Below are 21925 nucleotides of genomic sequence, written 5' to 3' on the forward strand. Positions count from 1 at the left end.
TCAGTAGATGTGAAATAGCATCCAAAGACTTTTGGCAATGCAGTATTAGTCGCTGGCCCTGCCCCAGCTCTCAGTGCTCTGCTCCTGCAACTGGCCCTTGTCAGTGGGTCCCCACATACCTAAATTTGGGGAGAAATTTCTATTTAACAACATTTATTTTAGAAACTATTTTTGGCAGCAAAGTGCATTTATATTCATACTTAATAGAAAAAGTGCAAGAGTTTACAGTTACAGAGCTCTACTAAGTTTCAGTTCTTCACCAATATGGATCTGGTCATGGTAATATAAAGAGCAGGTGCAGTTAACCTCAGTTCCTAAATATGCTTTTTTGATAAGCACTAGCATTTCAAGAACAATTTCAGTCTATGTTAATGATTACCATTCAAAATATTAATAAAATATCAGTTAAGTTCACATGATGTCTAAACTGAGTGCTTAAGCAATCCATGTAGGTATAACTGATCTCTGTATAGACTGGTTTATTTCATAAAATGCCAACAAACTTGCATTTATATCATTTAAGACCAAGAAATATAATAACATTTTGAAATGTAGCCCAGGGTTTTAAAGTATTCTGAAAATGTACCTATCGGAAAACAGAAATTACCCATGACAGTGAAAATTCAGACCAAATTTACATGACCTCCAGCTCAATAATGTTGAACACATGAAGGATCTGGACTGCATACTGTTTACTTTTCTAGAAGAAAGAAAAACAGATGCTATATTTTCCATTTTTATTAGCCAAAGATTTTATTTCAGTTAGTGACCCTTAGTAATGGTCCAAACTGAAAATATAGCAATTAGGAGAGTAAAAGGCAAAATACTTCCAAAAGAATTGGAGAGCACGTGCCTTCTCATTGGAGGATTCAGATTAGAAAATCCTCCAAGCACAGGTAAATTAAAGTATTTCATGTGAAAATTTTCATCTCGCCCATCCAAGCTTAATTCATGAGCACCTTAGAATACCTGTGAGATTACAGAAGAAATAGATCTGAGCGATTACTGACCTCTCTATTTTTACTGATTATTCTTGATAGAAATAATATTACTATATCTGCTTTAGAGGGGAGTCATATATGTATGTATATATCTCAACTATTTTACAAGACAGGATTAAAATCAAACACTCTGAAATAGGAACACTCTCAATTCTGGAGTTGAAGCTGCTGTGCAACTTCACGCTGCCTTGCACAGCTGCACTCTGGATCTCTGGAGCTCCTCCTGGCTTTCCAGAAAGCCTCCGCCACATTCAGCGCTCACAGCACATGGGGCTCACTAATGAGCATATTACAGAGTTTCCATATTTTACTTTATGCTCATTCATCAGTGTGTGGTTCTTTGCCCTATTTGCTATGTTCTGTTCAAACCATTACCAGTGTCACTTTTTTCAGGACCTTTCTTTTTTCCTTGGCTATTCATCAGTATGTGATGTAAACGTTTTATAAGATTTAACAGCGCCTTCAGATGAAGGAAAATGTCTCTTCTATACAAATTTTTATTTTTAGAAAGCTGTCCGACTGCTGATAGCAAAAAGTCCAACTCTGTTAAAACAGCTGTATTAAGAGTTTCTGGAAAAAACAGGCTGCAATAATAAGTGTTCACTCTACTGTCCTTTTCTTAAGGACAAATTGAGACAAATATCTAATGTTTAAAGTTTCAGAACACGTGCTTCAGAAAAAAATACGGCGTGTTAACCCTAATACGAATTAAGCCCTCAAAAACTACTCTTTAATTAGACCAATTCATTTCCTGGTTTTTCTTACAGACCAGACATCAAAATGCTTTTATTTGCTTTTACTCTTTGGAAGGTCCTACAAGTGCAAGGTATTAGCACAGATCTCAGCATAGGCAGACAGAGACAATTTCAGGGAGTAGCTTGCTTTTCTTCTTGTGTTAGAAAAGATCTGGCTAATGTACGAACAGTCAAAGACAGATTTCCTCTTTCACGGACCTATGAGGATGCACCTTCTCCCATTTCAGTAGGTGCTCTGGGTTCCTTCAAGTGCAGAGGCTGAAATTCTGTCTGGCCTTTTAGTAAGTCATGTGTCAAAAGAGGAGGAGGTTTTGTCCATGGCTCAAGACCTTGTGTAAGGGTCAGCCCTTGTCTCATTTGATTCTGACAATTGTCATAAAGCTGTGCTATGTTAGTGGCCAAAAAAAAAAACAGTAAAGCTTAAAACTTTTCTAATAAAAATATCTTGAAGTGTTAGACTGAACGCTTGTCTTCTGAAAGTGCTCTTTGTGATAGCAGAGGCAAGAAACAGATCAAGTGCATCCTGACCAACAGAATTCAGAACACAGCAGAGGGAAGATGAGAAGATAAAAGTGGCAACCAGTTTTACTCCTGTTACAGCAATATTCTCCTGGTGCTTCAACAGAGTGAAGGGAATGAAGAGCAAATGATGTCGGACGAGTTAGAACAAGACATGTTAGTATCTATCGCTTCAGAGAACAACCACACAATGATGTAAGAAACTCACAACCTCTGTCTGCGTGAGGGCCTGTGGGGTAAATCCTGCACCCCAGGCCAGCTGGGCGATACACACTGTAAGGCCTTGGGCTACACCCGCTTCATGCGCGCTGGGAAGCAGCCGCAATTGTAACAGGCCGATGAAGTGAACTTCCTCTAGTAAGGCCAGAGCCGCCTCCCTCCCAGCAGACGGCAAGCGGGAATGGTTACAAAGCAAGAGCTGCACCACAGTCAGGTCTCTTACCCCTGGTATCATCCCAGCTACATAGCAAAAGGGCAAAATGAAACTCTGGGAAAGTATTGGAGACAAAATATTGCAGAGCACAAAACCATATATTTTTGGGTCCCTGGCACTCAGCTGAGAAAGTAAACGATGTATAATGTTCAAACAAGTTTTCATCAGGAATGCACTACTATTGCAAAGTTGCAATTTTGCCAAAGTAATGAGCATATAAAAAGTTTTCTATTGTATTTTCATTCATTATAAAGCCCTTCCTTAACAGCCCAAAAACTGAAGTCTGCATATAGAGCCAAGTTATCAGACCTACAAATTTGGAAAGACCTCCAGTGCTAGTCTACTTAACTGGATGCATTCCAGCGTCTTTTCAGCCAACTGGCATTTGCTCCCAAATTTACAGCTGGCAAAAAACCTCCTTAAACATTTCCAGTTCCTCACTTGAACTGTTTAATGTCTACCTTTAACACACCAACCACCTGACTTCAGACACAACACTCAGCAGCTCTGACCGCAGGGCGCAGAGTTATAAAATTTACAGCTTCTTGAGTTCGAAAACCACAGACTCTACGGCTGGAATCTGCCAGGTCTGTTCTGAAGAAAAAGCACTATGGCTTTCGCTTAGGGCACCGAACGTTAAAACAACGGATAAATTGAATTCTCCTGAGTAAAGAACCTTTTCCTTTTGCTGCTAATTTTGATTTCAAAGCTAAACCAATACATTTTCTAAAGTAGCTGTGCATCTGCTCCTTTGTTTGAGATCATGTTTTTTTCCCATGGCTATCCTAAGTTGCCAATACAATGCTCCATTTTGCAGGTCGAATTTTTAAAGAGCCTATCAACATTGCTTTTCTTATGATTGATTCTGTGCTTTTCAGGTGGTTTTTACTGTAAGATGTGTATGTGATGTTACTTGCAAGACACTGAATTAAAAGAGATTAATTTACACAAGATAGGTTCCTCTTTCTTCCACAATATTCTGTCCAATGTATAGGAAAGCATACTAATGCCTGGCATGTAACACACTGAAAAAAAAAAAAAAAGACTCATTATCTCTGTGAAGAACCAATAGACATGTACGAATCACTTACAGAGTGAAGCTGAGCATAGAGAAAAAGCCAGGTAAAGGAATAGCTACTGTTTACCCATATGTGCTTCATGTATTTTCATCTGTCCTCATTCTGCATGTGCATAATTTACAAGATGGGCATGAGCCCAAACTTTGAATCTCAGCATCCATCGTAGCTTTGATCTGAGTCTTCAAATTGCACCTACATTTCCTGGGTCACTGCCATGCTTTGTAAGTCTTTGATAATTTCTTTAGGTGGATGTAGCAGAGTTAAGCTCTCTGCAGTGAGCCATCAGTTACACCACTAAGGGCAGATGGAGAAGTTTGTCTGTGTGTGAGAATAGTGCCTGGCTGTGTTACGCTTGCGAGACCTGCAGATTTCATCCACTGTCAATCTACATGCTGTTTAATAAGTACTGTAACATCCTAAGCCAGATTCTGATTTCTCTGTTCAATCAAGATTAATTCCTTTGACTTTTATGAATTTACTCTGGTTTCAGTAGGATAAATCTAAGCATGCAGCATATGATGCTGGTGGAAAACTGTTGAAAACAAGTTTTAGAACAGGACTGTTGTCTTGAATGGGCAGTTACTGGATGGGATCCGTGACAGTGGCTAACACCAGGAGCTTCAAAGGAAACTGAGAGAACACCTGTTTGGAAAGCACCAGTAAAGGAAGAATTACCACTGACTACTTAAGCCAAATCTTAAAACAAAAGGGGTTTTATCCCTTCAGTATTTCTGAAGTCACTTTAAACACAATCTTAACTAAAAGCTTATGACAAACTATTGTTTTTCAAGAAAGTCCACTAAGGTCATTAAAAGGAAAAAAAAAAAAAGTATCTGTGAAAGGTCCTGTATGATCTCATTTCTACTTCAGCTGTTTCAAATTTATCTTCTGTGCTATTGTGTCTCCATTTTTTTACTGTTCACATGCTAAATGTGCAACCTTCAGGGATACTGTCCAGCCAATCTCTCCTCACTAAAGGAGAACCCTTTTATCCATTGTATTGAATCACCATCTGTATCTTATAAGCAGATCTTAGCTCTCTTTACCTTACTATCTCTTCAGGGGAAATCAGTACAAATTTGTCATCTAGTAGCTAATAATAAATGTAATGCTTTATAACTGCAACTTGGCTTTCTCCCTGTGGAAGCTGGATCATCAGTAAAGTCGTTCCACCTGGCCTGCTTTCTCCTTTTTTCCCCTATTGATAAAGAGGAAGTGATCCACTGGTTTTAATTAGACATATTGCTGCTTTGAAGCTCCATTCACCTTCTCTTCCCGTGAATATCTGCCTCTTCGCAAAGCATCCTTTCCATCTGTTACTTATTGCTGTCAAAATAAACTATCTTTTTTCACAAAGATTTCACAATGCCTTGATTAGGTATTTCACCAAGTTTGAGGTAAACTTCAGTGAGGATACTGATCCTGTCTTGTCCTGAAAAACTTTACAGTGCTTTCTCAAATTGGCTTTGAGTCCTTAAATCAGTCAATTCTTCATGCGTTTATTAATAGAATGGGAAACCAAATTATTAAACGCTCCTGGTTTTTAAGTTAGTTTATCAATCCCTGGTCACGCAATATTTTTCATGCCCATGTAACAGTTCAGTTACTTTTGCGCTTTCAGAACCTTTCCCATAATTCGAGTCAGTCGTGGAGGGTGACTGAATATTTCAACAAATGGATGTCATGAGTGACCCTCACGCGAGTTCTGGATCGATAGAGCCCTGTGATGGCCATGTCCCTTGTGCTCTGCTAGCCTCTTCTGGAAAGTATTTTCAGCAGTTAGTGGTGCCCACTAGCAGCCCTTTTTCCCAAAGCTAGATAAATGAATGACGAATTTACTGTTTGTTTCTCCTCAAGTTAAGTATTTGTCAGTTAACAGAAAAACAGTGAAAAGGTCTTTAAATTGCAAGTGCTGACCTTAGATTGCCTATGACCAAATGACAACTATTATAAGCTGAATATATTCAACTACATTAAAAAAAAAATTCCAGCATGTTTCCATTTAAGATGAGACAATTATGCTACAGAAACTGTATTTTAAAACCCTGACATTAATTTCTGATCCTAGATTATCATTTAACTATGATATTTCTACCACTTTGACCTTTGTTATTTCATTTAGCCTGAATTTGACCAGTCGAGAACTGCCTTCTGAATCCATGAATATTTTTCATTTCAGCTTTTACTGGTTTCTACAAACCCACAATCATGAAAGTAGCAATAATACTAACTGCAACTTCAGAAGGATACAGACAGACAAGTTGTGAAGAGCACTGGTTTACTGGGTTACCTCCCTTGCCTTCCCTCCATCTGTGAAATTAATTCTTAAACAACCCAGAAAGGGTTCTGATGAATTCTAAAATCTCATCATGCATTTACACTTCAGTAGCTGTGCTCAGGAAATACTAGTCTCACACACTTAATTCCACATTCATCTCAAAATGTTATTCTCCTCCTCAGAAAATATTTGGCCACTAGAGTTTGTATTTTTTCTCCCACAACCTAGTTAAATTACAGACTCACTGCCCTTTGTCTTCTTTGGTATGACTCGTTCCCATAATTACATACATGTAATATATGCAAATATATATATATATATGTGTGGGTTGTTGGGTTTTTTTGTGAAATTCCAGGGTAAATAAGAAAAGCACTTTATCAGTCTTTTTCTTGTCTCTTACCCATTTTTGAATAGTTTAGGACTGCAAAGTCTGATTAAATCATACATGCTCAGCTGAACTATTGAAAAACCTGATAGAAGAATAGATGCATAGGAACATACTGTACAATAAGATACAAATACAAAACATACCGTAGAACTGCAAGGCTGAACTTGTGATATGCAAGACAATAGGGAATTTTAAGAATTTTTTTCTTATTTGGGTTTCATCCTTCTCTCTTAATACAGGCCTCAGATGTCTTCTTTCAAGAAAATACTTTGGAGAATGACTGCATTTCAAAGGAAGTGATTGCCTTGAGCATAGACTTGCCAGACCTGTCTGGACCCATACCTGGAGAGCACTGGTCCCATCCTCTCCTGTGAGTGTTGCTCAGAGGACGTGCATAACTCGAATTTTCTGGATACATGAGGCTATTTTGCATTCAGAAACGCAGTCAAAACCTGGACCATTTGAGTCACCACACAAATGTCTAGCAAAACTATGACTACAAAACTAAACAGGCACAAACTGTGCTAATCTGTCTTTCAGATCATAGTGGAATGGCAGTAAATACACCTACAAAACCTTATATTTTCTGCCGACCTGAATAATAAAAGTTCCTATATTGATGCATGCAATTTACTAAATTTCTCAGTACCTACAGTATGCATTTTTACAAGGGCTTGCACTGAATTCTGGAAAAAAACTGATCTAGAAAATAAGTATTTAATTTCTTTTGAATACAACCTAATTAAAAAAAGAAGAAAAAAGAAACCTAAATATTACAGGAAGAAGTTGAGGTCCAAACCCTGGAAAGCCTTATCATATTGAAAATCAACTGAATTGGATAAAAAAATTGCTGGCAGGACTTTTTTTGTATGCTATTGAAGAATAAAAACAAAGCTACAATGTAGAATGCTTAAACATTCCTTTTCTCAGTCTTCTGTCTGTTTCTGGTATTTGTAGTTGAAGTAGGATTTGTTTCATTATTACTGATGAAAACAGATCTTCAGCAATATGTGTGTTTTCTCATAAAAACATATTTCTTTAGTTTTCATTGGCATTTTTGCTGCTTAGAGCTATTAGTAAATCATAAATAATGCAGATCTCTGAACACACAAGATTCTGCATTTTTTTTTTTTTAGAATACAGCTTGTTGAATGTTGCTTAAATTACTGAAAGGAAAAAAAATCTTAAGTACAGCTCATATATATAATTGGGGAATATGGAACCATAACAATTTTCAGTTTTTAGAATCCCTAGTTACCAATGCCAGTGGTGTAGGTATTTCAATAAAAATACAAGGGAAGTTTAAATAAGCTCTCATAGGAGCAATAGCCTCCAGTTAAATGTTAAATCTTAATAAAACTGTTTAGCATAATTTGATAGGATGAAAATAGAAGTGTTACTTGGCATTAAAATTTTTTTCTTTAATCTTTATTCTGCAAAGTATGTGCACGATATGCAGCCAAGTAAGTCATCTTGCAGGCAATTTATTATTCATACTTTAGCTCTATAATAATACAGTTCAATCTACTTTGTATTATGACAAATAAAATTCCTGAGCGTTCAGCTTAACATTTCATAGTATTTATAAGTGTGCTTGTTTCTTTGGTGTAAGGCTATTTTGGAGATGATTTGCAGACAAGGAAGCATGTCTGTAACTTGTAGACCAAACTCTTCCTTGGACTAAAGCATCCCTGTTAACATACATACCCAAAATTAAAATTCTTCAACTGAGAAAAAATGTTGTAAAAAGGCATCGCAAATTGTGATAATAAGTTGTGAAAATACACGCCCTTAGTCTGTGTCAAACTATCCGTTCTAAAACATGTGTTCATTCTAAAGTACTTTAACATGTGTTCATGGTCCATCAACTTCAGTGGTTCTTAAATATACATTTAAGTACGTTACTCAATCAGTATGAATAGCAGTAAGGCTCTTCAGTATTCCAAATAAAAACTTTACTGAACAGTTGTGAAAGTTCAAACAATGCTTGAAGAATATATGTCATGTCACAGTCTATACTTACTGTGTTTCCTAGTTAACAGAACAAAGCTGCGTAAGGGAGACGGGATGCCGAGTTCTCGGCTAACTGCTCCTGCTGAACTTCTGCAGAGAGCAGTCTGCAGCTACGGTGTTCTGTGATGGGGCGAAGAACTGCAGATTGCTGCCTCCAAGAGCAGGCACAGCACTCGCTCTCATGCTCCCCAAGTGCACACTGGGGAAAGCTATGTGTGATAGTGAGCTGAGCAGAGTATTGCTGGAAGCTATGGGAAGGAATTGAATCCTTTCTGGGGAGGGCTCCTTCCTGCTCACAGGGGAGGATTCATCAAAACAGACATAACAGATGAGTTACAAAGCCAAGGATTTGCTAAAGCTTTCTAACAAAGCAGGCAAATGAATGTAGCTCACAGGGAGTTAAGACTTTGGCGATTCAGCCAGAAATTGACCCTCAGATGTTCTGATGCATTTTTAAAAGAAAATCTAGTAAAGTAACCTAATACAGAAAGAGATTTTTCTTAGAACAGAAGTATTAGTGGCTAATTTCAAAATTGTAACACTGGAACAAACCATTTAAGTACTAAATTTACTTCTACTAAATCTAGTTTCAACATATCTGGCAGGCAGAGTAGGTGATACAAATTTGTCTGGGAGATAAACATACATAAAATTCATTATTTTAGATGCTATCACCAATAAAAATCAATCAACAGAAATTACACAGGAGCCTACGTGTGGTACTTTGATCATCTGTGTCCCAAGGCAGATGTCAAAATGGCTACATGCGCCTGCAGTTTCAGAAGCATTATTTGCAGCTGTTACCATTAAGCCTTGCCATAATGTTCGATCTAATTTTTACATGACTGAATTTTATTGTATACCCTTTATGGGATGCGTTTATAATCTCCATTACCATTGTGCAGGAACTGAGAAATAATGCTATATGGTGTGTTTTATGCACCTTCCTTTTCACCGATTTGTGAGTTTACTAAACTTCAGACCTTGATAAACTGGTGAAAGGCCTTTCAATCTAGCTTGACCACACAATTAAGTCTGAATACTATCGTGACTCAATGCTATTCTTTAATCTCGCTGAGGGCTACAGTGCAGAGCTAAAGCTGTCGTTACTAATTCTGTAATAGACATCAAGGGAAGAATAAACAGAAGAAAGCTTACTTCAAAGACCAGCGTCTCATTAGTCGGTCCTGCTGCATATAGACTCTCTGGATGGTTAAAAGAGCGCTGATAATCAAAAACTGTTCCAGCAAAAGAGAACTTTCCTGGCCAGTCTATTGTCCAGTCTCCTGTCAGATAATACTTCTTACTGAGGTTGCGCACTGCAAGGTAGCTGGTGGAGATTTGCATTTCGTGGAGCTGTATACTGCGTGCTCCTGCTGGAATAGTGACCACGGCATAGTAGTCTGAAATGAAAGAAGTACGCAAGTTTTGAAATTGTCATACAGATAGAGATGGCTTACCATTTTTGAGCCAATTTGAAATTTTTGCAGTTTAAAAGATATTAAAGACAGCTGTTCTGATCCACCAAAGTTACTCCGTTTTCACAAGAAGAAACCCCACCCCACACAGCCTGTACTCAGAGTAACTCAGAGGTATTTCAATTCCTGGAATTTTTCTTTGTGATTAAAGACAAGAAAAAGCAAGTTTACCTTAGAAAAAGGCAGAACAGCGTAATGGTGGTTTCACTGTACTTGTTTTACTGGGTTTTCCCTGTAGTTCCCTGCAGTAGGTGGAAGGTACTACTTCCATCATGGACAAGGTTTTTGAGGTGAGATGCACTGGGATGCAGAGCGCTTTCACAAAGCTCTGTATACCACTGGATCTCCCTGCTGTGAGCCATCGCACTCTGAGCAGGTAGAAATCTCACTCATTCTACAGTCAGATGAGACACCGCAGACAATCTCCAACACATACTGCACACAGCTAATTTCACAGAGCATTCAGTTTAGATTATTTTTCTAGCATTGTATCTCTGTATTACTATATCCTAAGCAATTCCCTGGCCTGTATGACTGTTGTATTGACATGTCTGTTGATCAACAATAAATGGATCCTCAAAATACCTCCCATGGATAAAGAAATATTATCTGCATTTTATGCCTGAGAAACTGAGGCTTAGTGAGATTATTTCACAAGAAGCCTGTGACCGTCCACTAAAGTCCACCACCCAGTGACTGGATCATCCATTGAATCAACTGGACAGCTTCCAGTCAACTTAATTTGAAAATGGACATGGAAATACTGTCATGTTTGGCATTATGCTGTGTATCTCTTTTTATATCTTCCACAGTCCCATTCCAGTCAGAGCTGTTGACAGCTATTTTTTCACTTGCCTGAATCCTAAAATCTCTTTTAAGAGGAAATTCACACGTAAAGGGAAAATGTGGCTTAAGAAACAAGAGGAATGCTTGCAAATTAACTAACCAAGACTTATGCTCATAGCTTTCTTGTTACCAAGAAACAGGAGAAATGTGAACTCTCCTCTCACTCTCCCAGTGATTTTCAGTTCACATCTGGACTTTCAGCCACTGCCCTAATGAGCATGGAGTCATGTATATTACATGGGGATACAGCAGAGCAATGAGTTGATGGTCATGTGGAACAGCTTTCCTTACCATTAGCTTTGTGCTGGATCAAGTACTGGCCTTTAAAGAACTTGCATGTTGAATTATCTCCTTTACAAACTCCACAGGCATCCAACACAGCTTTGGAACCAAGTCCATGATCACACCCTACTTGCTGCAACCAAAAGGCACAAGTGAAGGACTCAGACACAAGGGAATTTGAAGAAACAGCTGCATTTTTCCATAACTGAGTCAATTGCCCGCTTAAAAAAAAATAGACATTACGATTGTAACAAACTTAATTTTATCTTACTTCACATATTCCGTCAATGCAAACATCATATTTATTTGGAGAACACAGGGTTCCATCCTTCACTTTGCTGGACATTGCAAAGAAAAAGTCAAAGTCTTCAGCTGTGCAGTACAATTTACATCTGTCTTCCTCTGGGGAGAAAAAAAACAAGCCAAGAAAGTCTGAGCAGACCTGCAGCACAGTTTAAAAAAAAGAAAAGCACCCTGTTATTGTTTCTTCCTACATCCTAGATGACAAGCTACAAGATTGTCCCCTAACAAAAGCACTTTTCCTCTAAAAAATCCCAACCATTGTCAATCAAATTTCTTCTTATACACAGATGGTATGTTATGCTTATAAAGGGCTGATTAATTCTACATAGACAAAAACAGTCATGCAATTGTAAATACTGTCACAATTGCTGAAATAATACACAGTTTTAATACAAATAGTAAGTGCAACAGATAAAACAGCGTAACAAAATCTTGAAGAACATGAAATTGGATTCAAAATAGTATTCTTTTAGTCTTAAATAAGCAGCTGGATTTTCAACAGTACTTTCTACAGAGGCAAGGCATCTGTAGCAATTTTGAAACCCAGATCATATTTTCAGGACTATAAATGTAGATCTTGGGGGAGATTTTGAAAAGCCGCTAAGAGAGTAAGGACAGGCATTTTCAAGTTCAGAGTCACTTGGGGACATGCTGCTTTTGAAAATTATGCCCTTTGTCCCTAATTTTAAGCTCCTATTTCTTTTACTAAACGCAGCCCCTACCTTTAAAACCAATGTAGGCTACCTTCATTTCTGTTAAACAAGATGCATTATTCTCCGTTATACAACATCCCTTGTTACGTGCTGTGAAACCGTATTTCCTCTTTCCTCTGTTCGCCATGGCTGATAGGACACAGGTTTCTAAATACCCATGAAAATGTGTGCTAAGTCTTTTGAAGAAAACGTAATCAGGTTATGAATGAAAGTTACATATGTGTGTGTATATATATATGTATATATAAAATGATACACTTATTATCAAAAAAATCCAATTTGTACAGGTACTAAACAAAGCAGCTACAATGTGATATAATCCAGCCACTTTTGTTCAAGTAGCAGCAACTGCAGCTACAAACTGTGCTTTCAAACTGAAGAAAATATTTGTTGTATCTGATAAAAATGAATACTGATTCAGAATATTTGCAAAATTAAGATGCATAAAGTAAAAATAAACTTTGCTTGTACAGAAGACAAGAAACAGTTATTGAGACCTGAACTTTATAAAGATCTTTTAGTAAAAGATGACTTTAAAAAAAGTATGCCAGTACATTGTTTGTTTTTCTAATTCTTATGGGACTATACCAGCAGAAAAGTCAAAAGGTTGATTTATTGTTACGTTTTGAAATCTGAGAACATTCCAAAGGAAGGAAGATTCTGGTAGTGTTATTGTGGGAGCTCACATTTCCCATGCTGAAAAATCCATGGAAATTGTTCTGTTTTGTTTTTACACTAACAGATATGTAATATAAAATGAAAGAGAGGGGTAGCAACAGCCAGGGAGTCACGCTAAGTACAAAGATTTAAATTCACAACCAAAATCAATTCTGCATGTTCATACAGGCGGTATCACACAGGAGGCCGGATTCAACTACGCTAGAAAGCAAACACTTCTCAAATAAGCCAACTGAATTTCTATTTGCTTACATCAGGGTGATATTTGCCCAAAGAATACGGATGAATTACAGCTTATAGCTTGTTTCCTGCAATTGCCTTTGTCCGTCAGACCTGCAGCATAATTACCTTCCACTTTAGTATATGGCTTCCATTTGTAGTACCATCCCCGGAAAGGTTTGCTGTTGTATTCTGCACACTGCTGGGCACGGAAGTCCAAACTATTTGCTGGACATGGCTGACTATTACAAAGTTGATAAGTACGACTGGAACCTTGGCAAAATTTGCCACCATACTGTGGCCTAAAAAAAAAAGAAAAAAAAAATCTTTTGCAAAACCTACTTTTTGTGTGATTGGCACGTTACATGTGTATTAACAGAGAAAATGAGAGAACATATTGTCTTAGGAGATCAGTATTTCTTATATGGGCCATTAATTTTCATGGTTCCTAAAACCAAGCAAAGCAGTTACCATGAATTATCTGCTTGGATCACTGCAAACTCAGCAAAGATGCAACCATCTAGGGTGAGTCATGTTTTCACTAATTTAAATTTATAGGGCTATTTTGTATTGGCTGGTTTCAATCTGGTTATATAGCTATTTTTACTCTGCTGTAACACAGGAATGAACATGTGCAAAGAATTACCTATCACAATACGAGTTAATAAAGGATAACATAACACTGATCAAACATAAACAGAATGAATAATTACATCTGGTTGTTCACTTGTTTTGTAAATCATTTTGAAAAAAAATGTGCTTTTAAACAGTCAAAGGAAACAAGGACTGTGCACTGTTGTCCCGCTTCAGGAAAATGTGGGAATTCATGGATAACTTGAAACGTCACATCCACTTCAGCAAACCTTACCTGGGCATTTTGCTTAATTTTGGCCAGAATGAAAAGAGCATATTCTATTACTTTGCTGCTATCTTGTGTTATCAGAATAACAGTCTTTATCATTTGGTCTATGCACATGACCGTAAAACAATGTAAAATGTAAGACTTGCTCTTTTTAAAATGACTGAGAGGTCTCACAAGCTGCTGAAAAATGTATTCACTCGCTTTTGTATTCCTTATGGATCTATATAGGAGTTCACTGATGTTATTACTGCAGTTTCACAATGTTCAGATATACATCTGCAAGTACTGAGGCAAATCTTCAAAACACCAAATTCTGAGAACAGTTTGTTGTATTATACAATTATACCTTTTCTAGAATTCTGGGCTACAAAACAGTCTTTCAAAAGGAGGTGGAAACCCACCTGCTACTCTTTAAAAGCACCAGCAACATGTGTCATGGAAACAAAAACAACTTCCAGTGACTTTTCTTGAGGTCACATACTAGCTACCCTGATACTGGCTATAACAGCAAAGGTCTTAAAACGAAGTCAAATTTTCTGTCCTAGTTGGTGGCAATTCAGTCTGTGAAGAGCAGAGAGGATATGTAACAGCAGTGAAGTCAGGGTGTATTTATGTGGACTTTGTGCAATTGGTGAGAGCTTTGAGTTAAGGCAGCCAAACCATTGGGTCCTTACTCAATTCTCTACAGACTTTCTTTACAGCTTCAGCACATGTATGATTTTTGACCTCCTTCAGCCCCAAAGAACAAATCTGCTTTAGTGTAAGGAAAAGAAGCAACCTCCTTCCAAGTAAATGCCACCAAACAAGCAATATAATAGAATTATTTATGGCTAGATCGTGATTTCTAGCCAGTCTTGCATTTGAGGATGGTATAAAATTCCACCAAGCTAAGGGAGCACTGAACAAGGCCTTCTGTTTCCCAGCTCTGTTACAGCATTTTAATATTGCAGTACACTCCCATTACTGAAACTGTTGGCCAGAGAATTATGGAAATTTTCCCACCTTCGTTTTTTACCAACAAGATGTCAGTAAGGGTTACGTAATTCACAGGAAACTAGATGTAGATCTACAAAACCAAATTTCTGAGAAAAGGCTATTATCTGTGCTGACAGACTCACACTTTTATTGGTGCCGTTTACACCACCAGTAGATTTGGGTTTGACTGCCTACAGAAGTTCGTTAGTATAACTGCCCTTACCACAGAGCGCTTTGCACAGAGGGTGTTCCAGTATTTCTATACCAGCACAGTGCTCCTAATACAGCTATAGCCTAAACTTTTCATCCATGTTTGTACCTCCCCAGTGCTGGCATGTATAGGTAAAGATACTGCATGAATAGATGCTGTTAGAGCTGAGGCCTTGCTGAGGATAATTGGAAAAGGGGGAAATTTGTTGAGAAAGGTCAGCAAAAAAAAAAAAAAACCTCCAAAGAACTATTTCTAAGAGGAGTGTAAGTTCACAGACATAAATACTTCACTTGATATAAGACTCAAATATTAAAATGCTACAAGAGTAGCTTAAATTAATTCTGCAGTACCCTTTTAGGAATAGACTTCATGAACAATGAAAGTAAACTGGATATTCACTGCAAGGCAACACAGAAAGTGAGAAATCGTGGAATTAATCTGATCAAGGAAAGTATTTTATGCATTACAAAGGGAATTAGACTCTGAAATTCTGGACATTTTTTCATGTTTTGTAATTGTTTAAATTCAAGTGAGAACATTTCTGCTCATATTATGACCATATGATAGTATCACAAAGGTAGTTATTTTATTTTGCATTAATTTGAAAGGTCTACAAAGTCTTTCACAGTCTTCACTTTTAATTAGTATGTTAAATGGCGTCACTACTTTGCATTAGTTTACATCTGCATTGCCTGTAATCACTGTTACAGATATTGTACACAAATGATGATTAAAAAGACATTTTCAAGCAATTGTGATTCAGTCTTTTGATTGCATACATGCCTAAAACTCCATTCTAGTCTTACTGAACAATGCACTATTGTGAAGTGGGTAGGATGCAGTCCCACAGATATGATTTAGGTATTAATTTAAATCTCTCGGGCACTCTTCAGGTCCTTTCCCAGCTAAACTATTAAATTATGTAATCTCTTTCTATCTTGGAAAAGTACCTCAATTGTAAAATGTTGTGATGTATGAAAACCAGATCCATGAAATTACACTGTGACAATTTACAGAAACATAATGATTTTAGCAAATCTGCATAGTCCTGTGTTCCACAGGTGACCTCCATAGGTGTTTGTTAGTCTGAATTTGTACACAACTGTGGTGCTAATTCAGAAGCCATACCCAGAGCTGTTTGGGTGTGGTCACAAGGTCTGTCTCAAAATTGTCAAGAGAAAGGGAACTGAACTCGTTGGATATTACTTGCAAGAGGAGAATTTCACATACAAACACAGGTAATGAGATTTTCATAAGCAGCAGCTTGAATTTGTGTTCTTCACCTGTCTTTAGGCTCCTAATAAGATATGTCACCTTTAAAATCACTAGAAACCTAGAAATCTCCCTCGATGTTCATAACAAGTCAGTTGCTTTGAAAAATGGACTACTTTTTTTAAAAACCTTATTTTAGAGTCCAGTCAGTTCTTCAGAGATCCACACCTCTTGTCCTAATCTCTTACAGAAATACATTTTATTCTTTGTCATTCTCAAAATGTTGCTATCCAAAATCATCTGTCAAGCTTTTGAACAAAAGAAACATTAGCTTCTACACAAGTCTGGATTAGGAAAAGTGAAATAAATATATTACATATGAAATAATACACATATATGTACTGAAATATATAAACATCTGAAATATATTTTAGAAGTTCAAAAAGAAAGGAATCATTATTCTTTGTTTATGTGTAGTTATAGAGGGGAACAATGAACAGTGACTAGGTTATAACTCGTTCCATGTGCTGCAACACTGAAAATGGATAATATCATTTTTCTAATGATTCCACATTTATACAAAAGTGCTGTGATGGGAAATACAGCTACCTGGATATTCATGCACTGTTGCGTGGATGGCTTAGTTATAGTCCTGTCATTTCATCACTCTAACTCTGAGAGGGATTTTTATAGTATCATCTCTTTGCTCTAGCTGAATTATCATGAATATAATAAAAATAAAATATAATTTTTATATAAATGTATAATATAATAAAAAATAATTTAGTTAGAAACACTATTCCAGTTCCAGATCAAGTCTTACTTGGTTACATCAAGTCTTGCATCAAGTCTTACTTTAATTAGAACGACAGATGACTCTGAATGCAAGTTTTAAATACATAATGCGACAGTAACAGACACCCTTCCTGTTAAAGAGCTTCTGTTTGAAGACCATTTGAAACATTTGGTTTGGTGCACGATTATAACTGACAGTGATTTCAATTACTGGACATTCTTCTGTCACACAGGGAGAGCAAGGGAAGGCTTATGGAAAATGCAAAGAATGATGTGCATACATACAAATGTAGCAGGCAAAACAGGGACCAAAGGAGAAAGACCAAAATATATGTGTGATGTGTAATTGAGACCCTGCATTCTCTTGCTAAATAGTTTAATAAAGGAAACCATCCAAGTAATTTTATGTATCAAAATACACTGAGAAACAACAGAAAAGGTTGAGAAAATGCTCTGCTATGGATCTGCAAAAACTGGCTTGACTGAGTGAGGGTAATAAAGACTATTTTAACTAACTCACATTTTCCTATAACATAGTATATGAAGCATGGATATTATTACTGCAGCACTGTATAGTAGGTGTGAGGCTTCTTTACAGCCTCATATAAACTGTGTCATATTTTCTCTGTTTTTTATTACTGCAGTTTAAATGCTGTTTTTATTGTGTGCAATGAAGAATACATGTGTCTCTGCCTGTTGAAGCTGTATATGAAATACAACAGTGAAATCCTTTTTTCTTGTAAGTTGAAGTGAATTGAGTACTTGGGAAAGATGCTGGTCAGATAACACTTTACCTCTACTTTGAAATAGTATTGTAAGGAATAGTAGCTTTTACAGTGATAAGACATTCACTAGAGGAAAATACCAGAAATGTTTCATGAGTTAGCATACAATTCTAGGGTTCAGCAAATTTATTCTGACCTGTGAAACATAAAAGAATGAAAAGAACATGATAGACGGACAAAGATATCTGTCTATGACCATTTTGATATTGAATAAACATTTTATTACCCTGGATAATACGATCTCATCAGAAGTCTTAATAGCTTTTAAGACCTTTTTCCCTTGCTTTTAAATTATTAGGTGTGACTATGTCTGTGTGGCATTTCATTACTTCTGCAAGTATTTGATAAACTATAGCATCACAAAATAAATTGAGAAAGTTGGGCTGTAGATGTGCTAGTACTCTAGCAGTCTTCAGAAAGCCACTACTATCTAGTATCAGGACATATTTTTTCCTTCAGCTACTGACTGGTCACATTGGACATGAAAGAAAGGTCTTAGAAACATTTTCACACATACTATTTCCCTACAGAAATTGACTCTTTTTTATATGTTTGTTTTTTTTTTTTTTCTAAAATCTTAAATAGTTAGTATAAAAATAATACCTTTTCATATCTATGTCTTACTTTGGATTATTGCAGTGTCTTTCTTGATATGTGACCCCACCTCCACAAGTGCGAGTACACTCTGACCACTCGGACCAGGCAGACCATTGGCCATTTACAGGCTTGGGTCCATGATCACCGTATTTGACACACTGTCCTCTTCGACACCACTGCCAAAAGAATGCCAAAAAATATCCCATCAGAGTTAGCGGTACCTAGTAGATGCAAAAAGAAAAAAAATCCACATTTAAAAGCTCCAGTGCTTAACCCTAATAAACATGAGGTCACCCATTGAACTCAGTGAGATAGTTCACAGTAGGACAAGGACTCTGAAGACATTGATCCACACAATGGTATAGATAAGTAATGTCCTAAAATTTGTCCAAGTTCTGAGTTGAAGATCTCTGAGGTACAAATTTTCAAAACTGTTCTCTTGAAGAGTATCTTTTTTGGCTTACTCTTCCCCCAAAAATCCATGTTAATGGCCCTGTGCTGTCAGAACCTTAAAACTTCCCATGTAATTTAAAAATAGCCTGCTAAAAATCTGCTAAAATTTCTCCCTTTTATCATTCAATTATAAAATACTGCACAAAGTGAAAAAGCAAAATAGAACATTTTCAGTAACTTGAAAATCAAAACTGTATTCTACTGGAAGAAACATTACAGAAAAAGAAAATATTTTGGGTAACTACAGATTAGTGTAAATTAGAACATTCAACTAAAATAACTATGCTCTTTTAGTAGTGATCACTGATGATAATATGCATGATGGCCTTAGTCTGTATAGCAAATATTATGGCTTAAGGAATGTTTATATCAGAGTGGAATTTGAAGCCTTGATCTAACTTCTGTTATAATTAATGGACTTTCTTACTGATTTAGATTTGCCAGATATATCTTATTCCACAGCTATATGGGAGAGGCATCACTCCCTTCCATCAGATAGGTGCCACTGTGAGGACCAGTCCTGGCTGTGTCTCGCAATGCAATATTTTACAGAGCAATCTGGAAGTCTATGATAGCAAACCTGGAGAGCTCTGAATAAAACTGGTTTTGACAGGAGCTGGTATTTGACTCCATACAGTCTAAAAACAAGTTAGAATGACATTGTCCTATTTATAAAACAACTTACCATACTTATACCACAAGCTGTTCCTTCTGCTGCTGGCATGAACTTTGTCTCGCACCTATGACCCACTTTGTGACACCAGAGAGATTTGCATATATCCTGAAAAAAAAAAAAAGTACTCACTATAGCACTCATAATTCCCATTATTTCCTGGTGTTTAGAAAGAGTAACAAATGATACATGCCTTTGCTACCTACAAGCCATATAAATAAAACCTTGTCTGAATTTAGAAAATCCAGGGTTTAAGATTCATAGCACAGCCATATCCTCTACATTGCCTTCTTCTTTATCCACCATTTCACTATATATTTTTTAAACCTATTTTGAGTATGAGACTATACTAGAACAAAAACAGCATTAAAAAGTTCAAGGCTAAAATTTCATCAAGTCTACAGGGACTATAATACTGTGAAGAGACTGATTTTCTAAAACACAGGAGATATCTGGAAACACAGTCTCTTCACAGTGCTGTTCACTCTCTCTTTGTTTATTAGCTGTAGAAGAAACACAGCTGCCATCACCTGATAAAAGTGGTTAGTGTAAAATAAATCAAAATACTCCAGGATAGTAACAGGAGTAAAAGAAATGACAATACTTCTTTTCAGAATGAGCACTCCAGATTATTTAAGAAAATGTCTTCTGTGAAGAGGTCAGCAAGAAGTGTAGCAGTCACTAAAATAATGGGTTAATCTAAATTAATCCTTCATCACAAAGTCAAGAGTATAAGTTACTTTGTTGTTCTAAAACAACAGAGACTTTGCTGCCAATGCATGAGTAAAACAAAACACCAGGAGCTTAGTCCTTCTTACCCCATGCCCCACACCCCATGCAAGTTTTGATCAAAACTGCTGCCTGCTAATTTCCCTTAGCATAGTAGGCAAGGGCTCATGGGTCTTCTGTATTCAGCTGGTCTCCTTATGACTCCTGGGAAGAACACATTTCCTTCTGAAACTCCCCTGGGATTGTGATACTACTCAAAAGAGGCCAGTACCTTCAAAGCAAACTGCCAAGCAAGATAAGGTAGAGAAATAGCCCAAGCCTCTGAAGAACACTGTATTACTTGTACTTACTGAGTGTACTGCAGTTCTCTAATGTAATTTTAACTTTTCAAAAGTATTTCCATAGGTACCTTTACAAAGCTGAGGTTGCACAGTTTTGCTTTCATTCCAAATTGCCATTTGCACTGGGTATCAGCATCATAGATCTGCCCTGGCAGTTTGTCAGGGTATTTATACTGTCCTGTTTGCTTAGGTTCATCAATCAGGCAGGCAGCTTGAGCTGTACTATAATGAGAATGTATATTAATCATGACTATGATCTTTATATCAAAATATTTTAATTTGCTACAGACCAGCAAAAACACATAATACGGTATACAGTACCTTTAACTGGCTTTAGAGGTATGCACTGAAATGAGACTATCTGCTTGCAGGAGCCAAAAGATCTTGACATCTTGTTGGAAGCCTGACCTGCAAAGTTTTAAGGAAGCAGGAATTTCCAGGCTTTAGGAGTATTGTGACAACAAGACAGAATGATGTCAAATTCTTTTACTCCCTTTATTCCTGAGTAACCAAGAGCAAGGTGATCTAGTCTGCTTTTTTCCCTTAAATGGATTCCCCAAATCAGGAATCAACAGAATCAACAGGCACACTGTCTCATTTCAGCACTTGCTTTGTGTAGATTGACAGACAGAAGGCTGCTGCAGCTTGTGTGCTTTGGGTTGGCTCTATCCAGCTTAAGACCAAAGGTACTCCATGGTCTTTTTTGCCTTTGTATATGCTGGAGAACCCATGTATACAGAAGGTCACTGTGCATGGGATTTATCTTCCAAGTGTAAGTCTCTTGGACCATATTGCATGTTGGAGGGTTTATGTGACTTTATTTTGCAATTTGCTTGTGTACTCAGAATATGTTGCATCATCGCAGCAGAAAAAAATCACCAGAACTCTGTCACCTTTCCTGGCCCCTACTATAAGATACTAACTTGGAATTCAAGGATCAGATCCACAGAACTATCTAGGTGCTCGATTCTCACTCTAAGGAATTAACATCTAAAACTCCTGTATTGGATCTGGGTCTTAGTACCACTTACACATTTTTTAGTAATCATTTATAGTCTCCCCATGTACGACAAACAAAATAAAAGGGAAGTCGTACAGGAAAGGGCTGCAATTCTGATGACATTAAACATAGACCGAAAAACAGTTCCTTTAAAAGCATCACTGAGTAATTCCAACATGCTGCAGAAATAATTGGCATCATTCTCTTTTTCCTTTTTATTCCCCCAGAAACAGTATTTGAAAAATGTAAAATGTCTTTACTCATGACATGAGCTAGATCAAGAGAGAAACACCAGTGAGAAAGGCCA

General features: G+C 37.0%; 1 protein-coding gene across 1 annotated transcript in view; it reads right to left on the minus strand.

Annotated features, from left to right (window-relative positions):
* The window catches only part of ADAMTS18 (ADAM metallopeptidase with thrombospondin type 1 motif 18), a 75613-nt gene that overhangs the window by 14715 nt on the left and 38973 nt on the right, over window positions 1–21925 (minus strand). The window contains 7 exon segments of the mRNA XM_068411344.1: window positions 9625–9869; window positions 11082–11205; window positions 11344–11474; window positions 13115–13287; window positions 18450–18598; window positions 19561–19656; window positions 20687–20840. Of these exon segments, the coding sequence (XP_068267445.1) occupies window positions 9625–9869; window positions 11082–11205; window positions 11344–11474; window positions 13115–13287; window positions 18450–18598; window positions 19561–19656; window positions 20687–20840 (1072 nt within the window).

The sequence above is a fragment of the Nyctibius grandis genome, chromosome 12, assembly GCF_013368605.1.
Source record: "Nyctibius grandis isolate bNycGra1 chromosome 12, bNycGra1.pri, whole genome shotgun sequence".
In the NCBI taxonomy this organism is placed as follows: Eukaryota; Metazoa; Chordata; class Aves; order Nyctibiiformes; family Nyctibiidae; genus Nyctibius; species Nyctibius grandis.